General features: G+C 42.0%; 1 protein-coding gene across 1 annotated transcript; it reads right to left on the reverse strand.

Annotated features, from left to right (window-relative positions):
* Window positions 1-313: 313 nt before the first annotated feature.
* Window positions 314-18,030, reverse strand: laptm4b (lysosomal protein transmembrane 4 beta). Its single transcript, XM_083774172.1, has 7 exons — window positions 17,754-18,030; window positions 16,014-16,131; window positions 10,965-11,038; window positions 10,733-10,855; window positions 9,836-9,934; window positions 4,660-4,755; window positions 314-648 (listed from the first exon to the last, which is right to left on the reverse strand). The coding sequence occupies exons 1-7, from the start codon at window positions 17,844-17,846 to the stop codon at window positions 574-576; spliced, it is 678 nt and encodes a 225-aa protein (XP_083630298.1). The 5' UTR covers window positions 17,847-18,030; the 3' UTR covers window positions 314-573.
* Between the last annotated feature and the right edge of the window lie 315 nt (window positions 18,031-18,345).

An 18,345-nucleotide genomic window follows, 5' to 3' on the forward strand; every position in this document is an offset into this window, starting at 1 on the left:
TCTGTGGTGGGGCCTGGGGAGATGTAGTAATGTAGAGGTCTGTGGTGGGGCCTGGGGAGATGTAGTAATGTAGAGGTCTGTGGTGGGGCCTGGGGAGATGTAGTAATGTAGAGGTCTGTGGTGGGGCCTGGGGAGATGTAGTAATGTAGAGGTCTGTGGTGGGGCCTGGGGAGATGTAGTAATGTAGAGGTCTGTGGTGGGGCCTGGGGAGATGTAGTAATGTAGAGGTCTGTGGTGGGGCCTGGGGAGATGTAGTAATGTAGAGGTCTGTGGTGAGGCCTGGGGAGATGTAGTAATGTAGAGGTCTGTGGTGGGGCCTGGGGAGATGTAGTAATGTAGAGGTCTGTGGTGGGGCCTGGGGAGATGTAGTAATGTAGAGGTCTGTGGTGGGGCCTGGGGAGATGTAGTAATGTAGAGGTCTGTGGTGAGGCCTGGGGAGATGTAGTAATGTAGAGGTCTGTGGTGGGGCCTGGGGAGATGTAGTAATGTAGAGGTCTGTGGTGGGGCCTGGGGAGCACGTTAAGGGGGGTTAAGGTCTAGGATCCAGCGGCGAGGCCAGGCCAGGGCGTCTCCTCATGCTTCGATGTACCGTGGAGGAGGCTCCTTGGGTGGGAGGGCGATGGCCTCCTCATATGGTGGCAGAAGGACCTGAAACATCAGAGGAGGAGAGTTAGTTATAGGCCTGACGTCGAAATCCAAAAAAAGTTCTACTAAATCCTGACGGTTTTCTGAAATACATATGTTTCTATATCAAGTGGTTCTCAAACTACAAGCTCGTAGCGCAGCACTCGGACTCGGTGCCGCGCTATGAGCTTGTAGATCTGCTATTTTTCAGAATAGAGCTAACAGTCACTGTCTTTTTATTAGGGAAATGTTTATTTGTATTTTTGAAAAGGGTGTTTTTTTTAATTATTATAGGAAGTGTAAAAAAAGTCGGTGTTCTCTCACGACCTGTCCGCGACATTTCTTTTGCCTATAATAAATGTCAAACACACTGTGCGTGTGTGTGTGCGCATGCGTGTGCGTGCGCGTCAGAGGGAGAGAGAACATGCTCCCAGGGGGACAGAACTGTGAACCATGCAGTGAAAGCGTGTTAACATCACTAGGTCAAACACGGGCTATTGCGTAACGCGTCCAGAAAAGAAGAGGATGGGTATAAAAAGAGACGAGTGGGGGAAGGGCAAAAAGACCGAGACCTGAGCCTGCGTATGTTAACACATTCTGGGCGAGAAGGAACCCCTTTTGGTGTTTTAACTTAAGCATCATGTTATACTTTAGCTATTGAAAAATAGCAGATCTACAAGCTCATAGCGCGGCACCGAGTGCCGCACTATGAGCTTGTAGATCTGCTATTTCTTGAAAAATCGTTGAACATGTGGCGCAAGTCTTTGAATATATATTATTTTCAAGAGTGTTTTAAACTCAAATCTTTGCTTCCGGGGAGAGAGGTCCCTGGAAGGAACAACATGTTTTCAGATGGGCGTTGGCAGCCAGTTACATATAATTCTGGCGGTGTCCTTGACATGAAATAGTTTGAGAACCACTGACATAGAAACATAGTTTTTTTTCTCCTGAAAACGACAAAAATGTGTAGAATCGTCCTCGGGTCTAAATGGGTTAATGGGTTTATATAAAAAGGCACCGTGAAGAAGCAGCTTGAGGCAACATGGAGGCATTACAGTAACTAGACACAGATGACACTGTGACATAATAACATCTACTACAGTATAGATGGAGATATAGTGTATAATCTATATATATAGTCACACCTTTAAAGCAAAATTATATTTTCTATGTGGTCTCCGAGGTTAGTCTCCCTAACGAAGGGGCTGTGCCATAATGATTATAGTATAGTGAATAGTACTATAGTGAGTATATATATAGTAAGTATAGTGAATACTATTAAACCATTAACTATGGGATAGGTCTAGGAATCTGACGGATCGGTTCACCTTGATTTGGTGGCAACCTTCAACTAGAAGGTTACAATACAATTTAGGCATTTGGCAGCCGCTCTTAATCCAGAGCGACTGGAACTAGGGCAAGTGCTACGGGCCGAGGTGGGTTTTCAGACTACGGCGGACGATTGGGAGTGAGGCTGCCGTTCTGATTGTGATGGGGAAGTGCATGGGAAGGTTGCCACCAAAGCAAGGGTGAACGCTAAGGGACTCTGGGGTGTGACAGAGATTAGCGTATTGGAGTGTTGGAGGATTATACGCCAGGGACGGTACGGACGGACAGATGGAAAGAGTGACTGTACTCTGTACAGACTGTAAAGCCTTTTCAAAAGCCCTGAGTCAACACTAAGAAGGATGACGTGTGATTCCGCCCACCTAGCCACTCACCTCCTTGGTTATAGCCTAGTCTACTGCTATACCTACAGCATCAATGTCACCTCGCCCACGCCCACCACCAACAGGACAAAGTGGTGGCAATGCGATTACAGCGAGTTAAACATCTCTAAACATGTGTTTAGACAATATGTAGTTAAACACAAGTTAATCCACTTAAAGAATGTTTTTGTGTTGTCTGTGCAAAATGTTCACCTTTAACGACGCAACCAAAATAAGACACCTGCAGGTCTACCCATTTAGACCTGAAGCTGATTGTAAAAAAAAACTCAACCTTTTTCATGTCAAGGACCCCCAGAATTATCTGTATTTGAGTTAAAAACGTTCGCTCTGAAAGAAATTATATTGAAAGATTTGCACCACATTTTGACAATACAAAAAGAATAGCAGATCTACAAGCTCGTAGCACGGCCGTCCTATGAGCTTGTAGATCTGCTATTTTTCAATAGCTAAAGTATAATATAATATTTAAAACACCAAAAGGGGTTCCTATTCTGAAAGGGTTAAAGTGGTATAGGCTAGCTAGGGTCCGATTTTACATGTGGAGTGGGGGGTGGGTGGGTTCTGTAAAGTTGTATCTATTTAACAATTTTGTTCTACTCATGATTACAATACATTTCTAAATGTCTAATCTATGAATAAAAAGCGGTGGTCAGACTTACAGTCTTTACATTACAGTGAATGGATATTTTAGAAGAGCCTCACTGATCTGAACCTCATGGGCACAGTCGGCGGTGCTTTGTTTTTTGAACTGAGCCATTGCTCACATTTAACAAAAAATGTTTTATCGTTACATATTTCAGTGCTTTTTTCCTGTTCAAATCTCCAGTCTCCAGTCAGGTGAATGAGGTTCTAGTAGTCTATTTATAGAGCACCGAAGTCTGACGTCAATATTGGTAGAAAAACAAACATGTCATCCCGGCCGTTTCACTCATATGGATATGAAGAATTAACTAACTGAGAGAAAACGCTACTTTTACTGCTACTGAATTAATTACATTTTCGCTAGAAACAGAGACACCTCCCTGACAATAACGCAGAGACATGCTTGTTTATTTTTGGAGCACAATGCTTATATGAAACTATTTTAAGATGACCCCCATGTTATTCTCCATAGAGAAGTTACTTCCGTGAACCAGGCAGAACCAGGGGATGAGCGAGTGACGTCAGAACTTCGGCGCTCTATTACTTTTTCTTCTAGAAGTTTAAGGAGGATGATTGAGACACTGGTGTACTGCTACGAGGCTCATTCATGCATATTATATGACAAAGTGCCTCACAGCATTAATTTGTACACGGTAGAAAAGGCACTGTAATGTAAAGCGTTGCCTAAAATCCTTACCTCGTGCACTTAGTGGTATCAACTCACTGAACTGCAATAACATGCAAAAGTAAACATAGCCTCTATTTAGTCATGCTGGGCACGCAAGTCACACTGTAGCTAGCTATTTATTTTTTAACTTTTGTCAAGAGCGCACACTAATGACAATTTTCATTTGAATGATCATCACTAGCTAAAATCAACTGGATCACGCTAGTCACAACGGTGATGGCATCGCAAAGTGCATCTGAACCTTAGAGTTTATGAATAGAGACGGCACCCGAGTTCTCCTCCCATCCACTTGCATTAAGTTGCTCAAAAGTGCATGAGGCGTTTTCACTCCTCCTTCCGGGTAGGAACAGAGTGCATTCTGGGATGGATTGGGCCAAACTCATGAACGCGCTGGCCGTTGACTATCAAAAATAGCAGATCTACAAGCTCACAACGCGTTGCGCTGCGACGCGTTGAGAGCTTGTAGATCAGCTATTTTCGGGGCGCAACCCAGCACTCTTTAGCTAGTGGAGATGCGGTGTGTAACGACATGGATTTCTAAACAAATAGTTCAACACAAAATGCTGTGTTCAAGTTCAGGAGACTTCGGGAAAAAATGCCTTGGAAAGGAGAGGAGTGGCATTTGCATTTCTTTCACCATGTAGTTTAAAGCTGCATTCGTGGTCTGGAGAGGGCAGTTGTTTACAGACGGGTTAAAGGGCAGGAGCTGAAGCCCCCTTTGATGTCTATGTGTGCACGTCCGCATGTACAATGTTGTACAATATGCAGTGCACGTATGTGTCTAAAGTATAACGTTTTTGTGTAAATGCAAGCATGCCTACTACATGCATGTGTGCCTAGTATTCTATGCACAGGCCAGTAAACCCACATCATATACATATATGACCGTGTCATCCTATCACAATGGAGTGAGGGTGCTGCAGTTAAGTGTTATGTCCTTGAGGCGAGGGGGGGAGGGGTGGGGGGGGTACTCACCGTGGTGTCATTGGTGGTGACGTAAACGAGGACCTCAGTGGTGCCCCGCCCACTGACATATCTGTAGCAGTTCCACACGCAGCCAATCAGATAGGCCTGCCACGGGAGGAGGAAGATATACAGACCATGAGTTGAAATGACATCACTGCTGGCATGTTAGTGTTACTGTACACAGTGTTAGAGAGGCAGGGGCTGAAATACCGTAAGAGGGCACTTTTGGACAAAAATAGCTGATCTACAAGCTCTCAACGAGGCTCAACCCAGCACTCTAGCTAGTGGAGATGCGGTGTGTAATGACATGTAGGATTTAGAAACAAATTAGTTCAACGCAAAATGCTGTGTTCAAGTTCAGGAGACTTCGGGAAAAAAAGCAATTCTCCTGAATGCTGCCTTCCGGCATGGCATGGAAAGGAGTGGCATTAGCATTTCTTTCACCATAGTAAATGCTGCATTCATGGTCTAGAGAGGGCAGTTGTTTTACAGACGGGTAAAAGGGCAGGGGCTGAAGCCCCCTTTGATGTCCATGTGTGCACGTCCCTGACTGTACACCACGGCTGTCAACTGACCTCAGAAATTACAGATGAAGACTTTTAAAGTCTTAAAAAATGGCAGAATTTCCATTGTATTTTATTCTTGTTCTTATTAATATATTTTGCTTAGATTTAAGCATAATTTCATTACCAGATTTACTGTGAATAGTGATGGTAAGAAATTGTGGTTCTTAAACTATCAAAAAGTACCTGTCTACTCTCTGTAAAGCTTTTCTTGCAGAAAGGTAGGTCTGACTTGGCAACAGAACAGGAGGTTCTTTGTGTGTGTGTGTGTGTGTGTGTGTGTGTGTCTACTGACTACCCTGCTGGGCTGACTGACAGACAGACAGACATCTCTACTGTAAAGGGAACATATTGAGGTCCAATTAACATTTCTGACACTAATGTCCAGCGCTGTGCTTCACTTAGGCCTGACGTCGAAATTTAAAAAATGTCTTCTAAATTCTAACCCTTTTCTGAAATACCTATGTTTCTGTATCAGTGGTGCTCAATATTTCATGTCATTATATGTAATTGGCCACCGACCCCCATCTGAAAATATGTTCCAGAAGCAAAGATTTTTCAAAAATAGCAGACCTACAAGCTCATAGCGCTGCACTCAGTGCCGAGCTTGTAGATCTGCTATTTTTTTCACAAGCTAAAGTATAACATAATGCTTAAAACTCCAAAAGGGGTTCCCGCCACAGAATGGCTACTCCTCATGCATAGAAGCATGAGGTCAGTCCGCTGCCCCCCCAGGTTGGCAGAGGAAGTGTAGCGCCCAGGATTACATTAGATAATTGGCACTGGGTGAAAAGAAAAACTGGGTAACAAAATCGTGGAATAAAAATTTAAGTAAAAAAAGAAGAAAAAAGAATGGGTTAAAACAGTCCCACACTTTACTGAGAACCGCCCAGGTTTCAGAACGTGGATGTTAACCAGACCGATGAAAGGATTTCTGATGAATTGAAAATGGAGGACCCTGATGTAAACAAGTCTATAGTGTTTTTCGGTTTCGTGCTCAGCAGTTTTTGTATTGACTTGTGCTTTTATTTGAAATGCACAAATTCTACATTCTGTGAAATTAAATGTTCAATCAATCAATCAAAACAGTAGCTCTCCGTAGAACATTACAGATCGTCTTGTTTTAAAGTTTTTTGCAAATTGACATCAAAAGCATATTTATTTATGCCAATATGTTTGTACATATTGAGTATTTATTTTTATATGGTGGTAAGAATACTTATTTTTAACAGGAAGTATATATCCAACAATTCAGCATGGAATCTATTATTATACTCCTCATACCACCTGCTCCTCTGTTCAAAATGTCCTCTTTGTTTTTGGAGATAAAAAAACCTGATTATGACTTAAAATCCTGGGACATAATAATACAAAGTGCTACAGCTGTATTATCTGTAGCCACTAGCCTGTTTAATATTTCCCCCTCTGCATTATTCTCTGCTTTTATTTTCACTATAACTTCTCTTCAACAATTTAGGCATTAATTGGTCCTTGATTATAGAGCACCGAAGTCTGACGTCAATATCGGTAGAGGGTGCAAATCCACGAGTTAATGTACTTTATTTGCATTGTAATCCCCATAGCGGGGATTTTAGATCGCCTCATATAATAACAGTTTGAAAAATAAACATGTCATCCATTTACTCGTTACTGCTACTGAATTAGTTACATTTTCGCAAGAAACAGACTGTATCATATATGAGTGACTGACTGTCGCAAACGATACAGAGACACCTCCCTGACAATAACGCAGAGACAGCTTGTTTATTTTTAACGCTTATATGAAGCGATTTTGAGATGATTCCATGTTATTCTCCATAGAGAAATTACTTCTGTGAACCAGGGGAATCGAGGGAACGAGTGAGTGACGTCAGGACTATGTTGGCTTACATACTCTTACTTCATGTGTGCCATTCTGAAGCCAGATTAATTATTTGTGTCGCAACTTGTCGGTCTGATATGTTGGGCGTGCAATGCCACGCTACGGAGCATAAATATTAGGCATTACTGTTGTTGCTGCTTTGAATTTTCCACATGGGGTTAAAAAAATAAGTTTTATTTTATTTGATCTTTTCTTATCATCCTGTCTCCATTTCGGTGCTGTTACTATCATTGTTCCAATGGCGTATTATTCAGATGGCGTGTTGGTCCAACTCGCCGCAATACTATCCCTAAACCGCACGTGAAGCCACGTAGTCTGAGTAATGGGGATGTCTGCGTTATGAGCAGTCCTCCTCCATTTCTCCTTCCTGGCCAGTGGCCGTTTGCTGTTTCTAGATCAGTTTACAGCTGTCAGATGATCTGGTTGTTGGTTCAGTTACGTGTGCTGACAGACAGCCATGCCTTCCTCAAGGTTCCGTGTCTGTTTGTATTTGTGGTTGACAGTAACAAAGTAGTTTACTTGAGTGTGAGAAATATTGTACTTTTGACTACACTACATTTCGAGGAAGGGGGACTCCTGCGCTAATTAACTACCGTAAAATAGTTAAAATAGCAGATCTACAAGCTCGCAACATGTTTTGTAAATGTCTGACTTTGTTTGGGAAATTTCAATACAGCAGTGCATTATTATAGCCTATTAACAAGAAAATGTACTCCATAATTTACTTGAGCCTTTATGCAATGTTTAGTACTCGAGTAAATGCACCTCGTTACTGCCCACCACTGCTTAGCATTCACAGCTGAGCCGCGCACAGCTCAGACAGAAACAGGGCTCTGTTGTTCTATTTCTTCCATGTGTTGCTTCAGAGCAGGCAGGCTCTATCAGCTCAGTAGTGGAAACAGTACTTGCGCAACAGGGGGTTAAAATCGGGTTTAAAACCGGGTTTAGTCTTTGACAACATCTTTAATCCATTCCGAACGGGAACCCCTTTTGGTGTTTTAAGCATTTTTATACTGTCGTGGAAATTTAGAGATAAACATGTAATAATACTCCAAGATTAGTTTGGTGCTGTGCCCTGTGCTGATTGTTTTATGACGTCACTGTCCCATTTGGTGAATGCCTTGTGGCTATATGTTGGGGGGTTGTCTGTGTGAGAGAGAGCTATAAAGGCTGTCCTGTCTTGTCCTTCTGGGAGCCAGACTAGGGTTTCCAATACATGATACAGGTTCGTGTAAGTCTTGTCTCCTTTACTCGAGTAAATCCTTATACTCTATAACTCCGAATTCTTGTGTTGTCTCATTATTCATTATTGTGATTTGTCTTTTGAGCTTATGTCCAAACAGATTTCCATTACAATTCTTTCAGATGGGGGTCGGTGGCCAAATACATATGATTTGTGGGGGTCCTTGACATGAAATGGTTTGAGAACCACTGACATAGAAACATGAGTTTTTCAGAAAACCGTCAGGATTTAGAAGACATTTTGTAGAATCGACTTAAATGGGTCTAAATGGGTTAAAACTGGGGTAGAACAGGAAATTGGTTTTTGACAATGTTGTCAATTGGTTTGTGACAACATCGTTAATGCTGATATGATTCATAAAGGTCTCCTATATGCTTAGTGGGACATAGACCATGACGTCTTTTCTACGTGGGTCATTTTCCTGCGGTCTTCTCCTATCCTATCAAAACCTAACCTTAGCTCTGACGTTGGACAATAACGGCATTGAATATTTTCCAACTCAACTGGGGCGAGAATGACAGCGCTGAGAAATGACTTGATATGATTGTACAGATGACCGCAAAATTCCTGTCCCATCTCCGCCCCCCTGCGCGGAGTCTGACTGGCGAGTCACGCATGCATTAAGAGGAATCACCAGCCTGACTGCAGACAGTCAGTGTGTTTCCTGTTGTCTGTCCGTGCTGTGCAGGCTCTCTGACTGCATGTGTTCATCCTATTAAAAGCAACCAATGACGGACGTTGGGGCGGGGGCAGTGGCGGATTCATCATCTCCTCCATGTCCGTACTTATGGTCCTTCCAGATGGGCATGGCGTGAGACTCTACTACTGCTTGGTGGTTCGTGCTGGATATAATATTGATTCAATCTTAAGAGTGTGTGTGTGTGTGTGTGTGTGTGTGTGTGTGTGTGTGTGTGTGTGTGTGTGTGTGTGTGTGTGTGTGTGTGTGTGTGTGTGTGTGTGTGTGTGTGTGTGTGTGTGTGTGTGTGTGTGTGTGTGTGTGTGTGTGTGTGTGTGTGTGTGTGTGTGTGTGTGTGTGTGTGTGTGTGTGTGTGTGTGTGTGTGTGTGTGTGTGTGCGCGTGCGCGCGCGCATCAGCTCGTGCAAGGCGCTCAAGTATCACAACCATCGATTCCTCGGCTACAGTGTGCATTTCAACACAGGGACACTTCCTCGAGGCCTTGTGTTAAATTTCTTTGCTAAAAAAAACACACGTGATTAATCATATCCAGGTCTGTTAAAGAGAGAGATAGCCAGCACTCCAAAGTCCATTCATGGTACATTTATTGCATTGTGCAGCACGGATAATCAAAACACGGACGTGTTTCGGCGCCAAGCCTTCCACAGCGTGTATCTCACTGGAGTGCTGGCTATCTCTCTCTTTAACAGTGATTCTTCGTGAGCCATGCACCCGGTATTCTGCTTGTTTGTACTGAGAGTGATGTGATGCGTCTGAACAACAGCAGAGGGTTGTCGGGATGAGGAGAGAGTGGAGCCTTACCTTGAAGGAAAGGATGCAGCCCACGAAAAGCAGCACCGCAAAGACTAGGCACACGTTGTTGGTGGACATGATGTCCTCTTTGTAAGGGAACGTCCCCGGCTGGGCCAGACAATGGATTTTAAGGAAGAGAGAGAGAAGGAGAGAGATTTGTCAGGCCAGAAAATAAGTGCAGCTCGCTTACTTGGCCTCTGCTGTGCTATGAAGCACAATCCTCAGTGTTCCTTTAGCTCTCAGAGAGTACATTTTATACACTGTCAGTTACTCTCACATAGAGGTGTAGTAGTTAATCGATTCTAATCAATTATAATTAATTATAAATTGTAATAAAACCCAAACCAGTAAGTCGTGCACGCATCCACCTGGGTGACGGCAGACTGCTGGCGCTTTGGCATGGGGGGGTCAGATCAACATATGGAATGAATTCTGTACTGGCCATATATGGGGCGTGTTTTGAGTGTACAGGGTTTGATGAGGTCAGATCAACATATGGAATGTCAGAACAGGTCAGCTCCATATATGGAGATCTAAGGGTGGCAGAGGGGGCAGTATCTGTACAGGGTTTGATGAGGGCCCAGGTAGGGCTGGGCCTTACTTTTCGGGCCTCTTAAGAACTCTACTTTTACCAGTTGTTATTCAGTAATCACTTTGGGGCAGGCCCGTCTAGAGTTTAAATGGACATGTATTAGTCCAAAGGGAGACATCGAAGAGGAAGGACGGGTGAGGAAGGATCAACATAATGGAATGTCAGAATAGGCCAGCTCCATGGAGATCTAAGGGTTTGATTGCAGCCCTATTCAAATGTTTTGTTTGACGTGGAGGGAGATCTCAGGCCACAGGATCACATTAGCTCAGTCCTAGACATACTTATTATATCATATCGTATAATGTCTCACTCACCAGCTGCTGTAGGTAGTCCTGCACTGTGTTGGGATACACCACCACGCTAATGGCAACCAATGTGTTAAGGGCAAAGTCAAAGAGTTGGTAGCAGAAGAATGGGATGATCCAGGCTGCATGTTGCTTTGGAGAGAGAGAGAGAGAGAGATGAATACAGAATTTATTTGGTCAACGTCCTCGGCATCTAATTCAAGTTTTCTTGCGAACATTTCTATATGGCAGTTTTCATTACCTTGTATGCACCATATGTTGCCATGCCACATATAAGGATCATCAGCAAAGATATTGCGGTGGCTATGCATATGTCTGTAGGGGAAGGAAAAACAAAGTAAAATAATGTTATGAAACATAATATGTAGGGTGCGTTCGGAAATGCGCACTGGGAGCGCACTCGCGTATTAGTTTGCATTTGCACAGTGCGCTCAGTGTGCTATTTCCGAACGTGCCCATATACAGTAGTGTAGTGTAGTTAAGTGTAGCTTGGACCCCCAAATTTACACTAATTAGCCCCCATTTGAAAAGACATGCCAGGGACCCCCATAAGAGAAGGTTTTTACGGCTCTAGCAGTGATTCTCAACCCGTTTTAATTTCAAGGACCCCCCAGTTTGACATGCATTAGTATACGGACCCCCATTTAATGGCATTTCTATCTCTGGTACTGCAGTTTATATTGTAAAATCAATGTTAGTTTAACTCTGAGAGTGTACAAATGGTCCATTCGGTTCCAATTGTACACTCTCAGAGTTACAGACCCATAAGGGTCCATTTGGTTCCAAACTGCTGGGGAACCCCTGTGGGTCCACGGACCTCACTTTGGGAATCACTGATCTCAATAATACACTTGTGGGATGTACTGTACACCTTAAAACAAATACACAATTCAAGTACCTTTGCTATTATTAGCCTACTGTAGCTCTCAAACTGTCTTGGGGCAAAACAGACATTACAGCTGACAGTGAATAATTGTTATTCAGGACGGACTGCAGACCATTTAATGGCACCCCTCTGTTTTCTAAACTGACTGATGGCTCTCTCTAAGCCTCAGAGAGGAGTATTCAAACTTTGTAAAAAGAACAAAAAGAAGAACACTAGATATGTAAAGCTATAACAACTTCCCAACATGGTACTTTATGGATTTTGAATCTGCAACCTTTCTTCCCCATAAACACGTCATTTTATTGACCGCTCTTCAGTCGTGCACATGTTTAACAAGTCAGTACAGGGTGCTGTTTCTATGGATACCAAGACAATTGGATTTCTACATTTTCACACACTTAAGTAGGTGCCATTTCATTTGTAACATCGTCCAAAATCGGCTATTAATATCTGCTGTCCCACTCCTAGAATGATGTTTGAGCTTTCTATTACAGAAATATGGATTACATCTCAATCAATTTTGTCCAGTGAACCTTAACTAATATTCTTACTGTATGGTTAAGTAAGAGTCATTGATCGTTGATCAATATAATCACTGGTTTTCAACATGTGGCCCTGGGACCTTGGTGGGTCATTGGGGGTATTCCAGGCAGTGTTGTTTTTGGCAGAACATTTTACTTTAGTTTTAGTCATAGTCTCTTGAAACGTTTTCATTTAGTTTTAGTCACAGTTTAGTCACTTGGAATGTTTTAGTGTTAGTCTAGTTTTAGTTGACTAAATGTCATTAGATTAAATCAACTGTAGATTTAGTCGACTAAAATGTATTTTGGCGGGCCTTGATGTTGTCGTAATGACTGATTTTACACTGCTATTTTCAGCATGCAACCAAGTGTAAAATGACTTATACTGGATCTCTTGTCCACTAGTCCCCTTCCTAGCATTTTAGTCTAGTTTTTAGCTGTTGACGAAATTGTCAATACATTTAGCCATAGTTTTAGTCATCATAGCTTAGTTTTCATTTAGTTTCCATTTAGTTTACGTCACTGGAAAAAGGTAGTCGACGAACATTTGTCGTCATAGTTTTAGTCGACAAAAACCACACTGATTCCAGGGGGCCTTCAGGTTAATGATTGATAATAATAGGTATGTACATCTGAGTGTAGAAAAGGAACCCAATTTGACCCATAGTAGTACACTCTCAGAGTTAAAGTAACACTGAGGATTTTACAGTGTAGCTTGGAGTCCAATAGATAACATATCAAATGGGGATCTGGGGTTGTAATGCATATTTACTCTGGCGTAGATATGGTTATCTTGTGTCGATTCACTGAGAAAGAATAACAAAGCAAACAAACAAACAAAAAAACTAATCGATTAACCTACATGAGCAAGATTAAGTTAGTTATAGTGTAGGTTCTAAAATCTGGGTTTAGAATAGATATATTTTCAGTTAATTTCCCAGCAGTGACTCCATGGTTGTTCTTCATGTGACGTTTTGCGTGTGCTTAATGATGACGACATGACACTCTGAGCAAATCCATGGCTAAAACACGCAGTCTTTATGTAACTCCGCTACATCTCAGAGGAAAATAAATACTGTACTTTTTAAATTCAGCTTTAGATACTATCTGTGAGCTTGTGGGTCTGCTATTTTACCTCAGACGTCTGAGGAAGAGCATTGTGGTCGAAACATCACAGTCACCTTATGGTGCAATACAGGCCTGCCCTCTATAACAGCATCGGGTCACCTTATGGTGCAATAAAGGCCTCTATCACAGCATGGGGTCACCTTATGGTGCAATACAGGCCTCTATCACAGCATGGGGTCACCTTATGGTGCAATACAGGCCTCTATCACAGCATGGGGTCACCTTATGGTGCAATAAAGGCCTCTATCACAGCATGGGGTCACCTTATGGTGCAATACAGGCCTCTATCACAGCATGGGGTCACCTTATGGTGCAATAAAGGCCTCTATCACAGCATGGGGTCACCTTATGGTGTAATACAGGCCTCTATCACAGCATCGGGTCACCTTATGGTGCAATAAAGGCCTCTATCACAGCATGGGGTCACCTTATGGTGCAATACAGGCCTCTATCACAGCATGGGGTCACCTTATGGTGTAATACAGGCCTCTATCACAGCATCGGGTCACCTTATGGTGCAATAAAGGCCTCTATCACAGCATGGGGTCACCTTATGGTGCAATACAGGCCTCTATCACAGCATCGGGTCACCTTATGGTGCAATACAGGCCTCTATCACAGCATGGGGTCACCTTATGGTGCAATACAGGCCTCTATCACAGCATGGGGTCACCTTATGGTGCAATAAAGGCCTCTATCACAGCATGGGGTCACCTTATGGTGCAATAAAGGCCTCTATCACAGCATGGGGTCACCTTATGGTGCAATAAAGGCCTCTATCACAGCATCGGGTCACCTTATGGTGCAATAAAGGCCTCTATCACAGCATGGGGTCACCTTATGGTGCAATAAAGGCCTCTATCACAGCATCGGGTCACCTTATGGTGCAATACAGGCCTCTATCACAGCATGGGGTCACCTTATGGTGCAATACAGGCCTCTATCACAGCATGGGGTCACCTTATGGTGCAATAAAGGCCTCTATCACAGCATGGGGTCACCTTATGGTGTAATAAAGGCCTCTATCACAGCATCGGGTCACCTTATGGTGTAATAAAGGCCTCTATCACAGCATCGGGTCACCTTATGGTGTAATAAAGGCCTCTATCACAGCATCGGGTCACCTTATGGTGCAATACAGGCCTCTATCACAGCATCGGGTCACCTTATGGTGCAATACAGGCCTCTATCACAGCATCGGGTCACCTTATGGTGACTGTGATAAAGGCCTCTATCACAGCATGGGGTCACCTTATGGTGCAATACAGGCCTCTATCACAGCATCGGGTCACCTTATGGTGACTGTGATAAAGGCCTCTATCACAGCATGGGGTCACCTTATGGTGCAATACAGGCCTCTATCACAGCATGGGGTCACCTTATGGTGCAATACAGGCCTCTATCACAGCATCGGGTCACCTTATGGTGCAATAAAGGCCTCTATCACAGCATGGGGTCACCTTATGGTGCAATACAGGCCTCTATCACAGCATGGGAGCCCTCAGTGTGCGAGCGTCTTTATTTCTTTGTATACTGCTCCCCGCTCGGCACCTGCCCAAGTTTGGGTTGGATGTGCATGTCTTTCTTTCTTTCTTTCTTTTCTTCCTTTCTTTCAGGTTGAATAATGGCAACATCACTATATACTCCCAATTTTATTGTATTTATTTACTCATTTATGAAATTATTTTGGAATTGAATGTTTTTAATGTATGAAAATGTGATTTTTGAGTGGTGCAACCACTCCAAAGAACAGCAATGTCTGTGACTCTGTGTCCGTCTAGTATGTACCAGTAGGGGCCAGTAGGGGCGCCAGAAACGGAGAGAGAGAGACAGTGCTGCACTGTTGATAGAGAGAGAGAGAGAGAGAGAGAGGGGAGTTGCACCACTCGGTTCACACGGGTGTGATTCTTTTTTTACTCGTGACCAATAAAAATAGGTCTGCGACCCAAAAATTGGTTCCAACATAGAAGAGATATTATAAAGTATGTAGTTATGTTATGTAGCCTATACAATAATGTGGGCATACAGTACACTCCATGCCAGACTGTCCCACATGTACATACAGTACCTTATGTACTGTAAGTGAAATCTGCTATTGCACATTAAAATGCTCCACCTCATTAACCATGCACCGGTACATTCATGAATAATTCTAGAAATCAATACAACTTGAATGGGTAGGGTGTTTCTGCAATAACTTGATCTTGTTGCACAATAAATCATTGAGACCTTTAATATAGAGCACCGAAGTCTGACGTCAATATTAGTAGAGGGCGCAGATCTGCGGGTACATGTACTTTTTATTTGCATTGTAATCCCCATAGGGGGATTTTAGACCGCCTCATATAAGAACTGTGTTTGAAAAATAAACAAATCATCCAGGCCGCTTCACTCATATGGATATGAAGAATCAACTGACTGACTGAGACTGTTACTGCTACTTAATTAGTTACATTTTCGCTAGAAACAGACTATCATATAATATGAATGACTGACTGTCGCAAACGATACAGAGACACCTCCCTGTCAATAACGCAGAGACAGCTTGTTTATTTTTGGACCACAATGCTTATATTTTAAGATGAGCCCATGTTATTCTCCATAGAGAAATTACTTCCGTTGAACCAGGGGAATCGAGGGGACGAGAGAGTGACGTCAGGACTTTGGCGCTCTATTACTACTATTATTATGATTGCTATTATTATTTTATTAATGATTTGACATTAGGAAAGCATGGGATTAGAGAGACACTCACTTGCATCGTCCATAACATCTATGTCGGTGCCCAACTCGGTGCTGGTCAGATGGTAGCGGTACTGGACTGGGTCGTTGAGAGCCGACAGCAGGATAATTAGGACAACTGCATTTATGAGCTGTGGGAATAGTGAAGAAAATTAAGTGAAGTTAAATGGAGTGGAATCACTCTTTAACCGATTCAAGGGTTAGGGTTATTCAGTCACCTTTAGTGATGAAACATAATGTAAAGTTAGTTAATTTAAAAAGCTTACAATGAGCTGAAGAGAGTACACAATGACAGATCTAACAGATAATAACAATCATGGGTTAAATCATCCAGTAAAAGTAAAGCTACTGCAATTGAGCTGTGTGATGATTTGATGTATAGGGATGGGTGAGGGTCACAATCATATACTGTATATATAGGTTTTTAGGTTTTAGGTTTTTATTCCCACATAAAAAATGTTAAAAACAGGAAAAAGAAATTCATACATATTAATATTGTGCAAGAGAAGTTAAAAGCCGAAAGGATTATCGAAGAATCAGACATTAAATATAAACAAAATAATACCAGTAATACATTCAAATAGATATGCTTAAATACAAAATTACATGCAGTACATACATACAGTATATGCATAAGTGTATATATATATATATATATATATATAAAACAAGCAATATTTTATATTACAGTCATAATAACTCATCTGCAGATCTACTCAGCCAACTGTGAATTAAACTACGTTTTGGATAAGAGTGTTTGTTTGTAGTTTGCATTAAAGACTAGAAGAGATAGAGATTTCAGTCTAGAATCAACAGCATTCCAAAGACCCTCTATCTATATCCTATTGAGAACTGCCTAAGGGAAGTACACAATAAGGTATGTGCAGGTCCTTGGATTGACATGTGGCAGGCATATGAATGAATATGCCTTTTAATTCAAATGAATGAATAATTAATTAATTCAAATGAATTAATTAAAAGAAAAGAAAATTAAAACCATGTGTACACAAATATACATATCTGTAAAGAATTTACCTCAGAGACAGACAATTTTTAATTTCTTGAAAAGAGGAGCAGATGGTTCAAATCGATCTGAGGATATATATATATAGCTCTATCAATATTGTGTTGGTCTTTGTGCTTTTCACAAAGATAACTGAATAATATAACATCTTAGAACAGCCAGGTAAATTCAGAAAATTACATCACTTTACTGTAATGCAGCCTTTAAAATCAGGAATGGGAAATTATGCCTATATACCATATCATATATTACCATATCCAAAATACAAAATTATATCTCATACAATATTACATGATAGGCACGAAGAGCTTTTCTGCCCTCAACCTGTGAAGATATTGCTGAACAATATATTAATAGAATCCCAAAACGGGTAGTGACGTAAGGGTCAAGGATTTACCTGGCTTAATGCATTCTTTTTAAGACTCAGGGGTTATCCCTGGCTTCCCTGCAGTCTAAAAGCGGAAGCAAACTCTTCATTTAGACATTTAGAAAAACATTTACTGCTTGTCATTCTAAATTATTAGCTGATCAAGTAGGCTACAAGCTAAATTGGGCTTTTAGAGATTTACTGGTCATGGCCATGCAGAAGAATGTGTGCTCGGTAATAAACAATAGGGGGAATCCCTCCCTCCTCTTCTCCAACAATTGCATTTTTTAAATAACTTTAGCCTATATCTCTAAAAGATCTATATGCATTTGACACAATAATGTTTATAATTTTTTTCTTACCATATACCATATTCCCAGAATAATGGTGCCCGTCCGTACGTGACAGCAAAGGCAGCAGCTGGTCGAGTACCAGCGGTCCCACGGGGAAATCATTGTTTATTCTTCTTTATTATTATCTAAAAAAAAAAAAAAAAGAAGCTAGTTCATGGATGCGAAAAAAAACGGAATAAAAACACAAAGGCTACTGTATCCTGAAATGATTCAGTGGAGCCTCGGTTCTGTGTCACGACCGCCACATTCGACGTGTGTTTGTCTGGTGAAGATCTACGGTTATTATTTCCGCTGGCTGCCGACTGACTTGGCAAACAGTGGGCGACCGTTAATCCAGTTCATCCCGGTGTCACGGAGACATTGGTGACCTTGTGAATACCGTGCCTGCAGAGGTCGCTGTGTTGCAATAGGCCATAGGTGGAAAATGTGTCACTGTTTGATTGATTGATTGAAGTATTTATTAACAGTTTTCAGAATTACAGTACATTTCAAGCACAACTCAATACAAAAACTATTACCAGTGAGTGGACGACCCAATAAAGCACTACACTTGTTTACAAGAGGGTCCACCTTGTTCAATTCATCATAACATGTAGAGACG

Source organism: Protomyctophum parallelum, assembly GCF_964188405.1.
Source record: "Protomyctophum parallelum genome assembly, chromosome: 1".
NCBI lineage: Eukaryota > Metazoa > Chordata > Actinopteri > Myctophiformes > Myctophidae > Protomyctophum > Protomyctophum parallelum.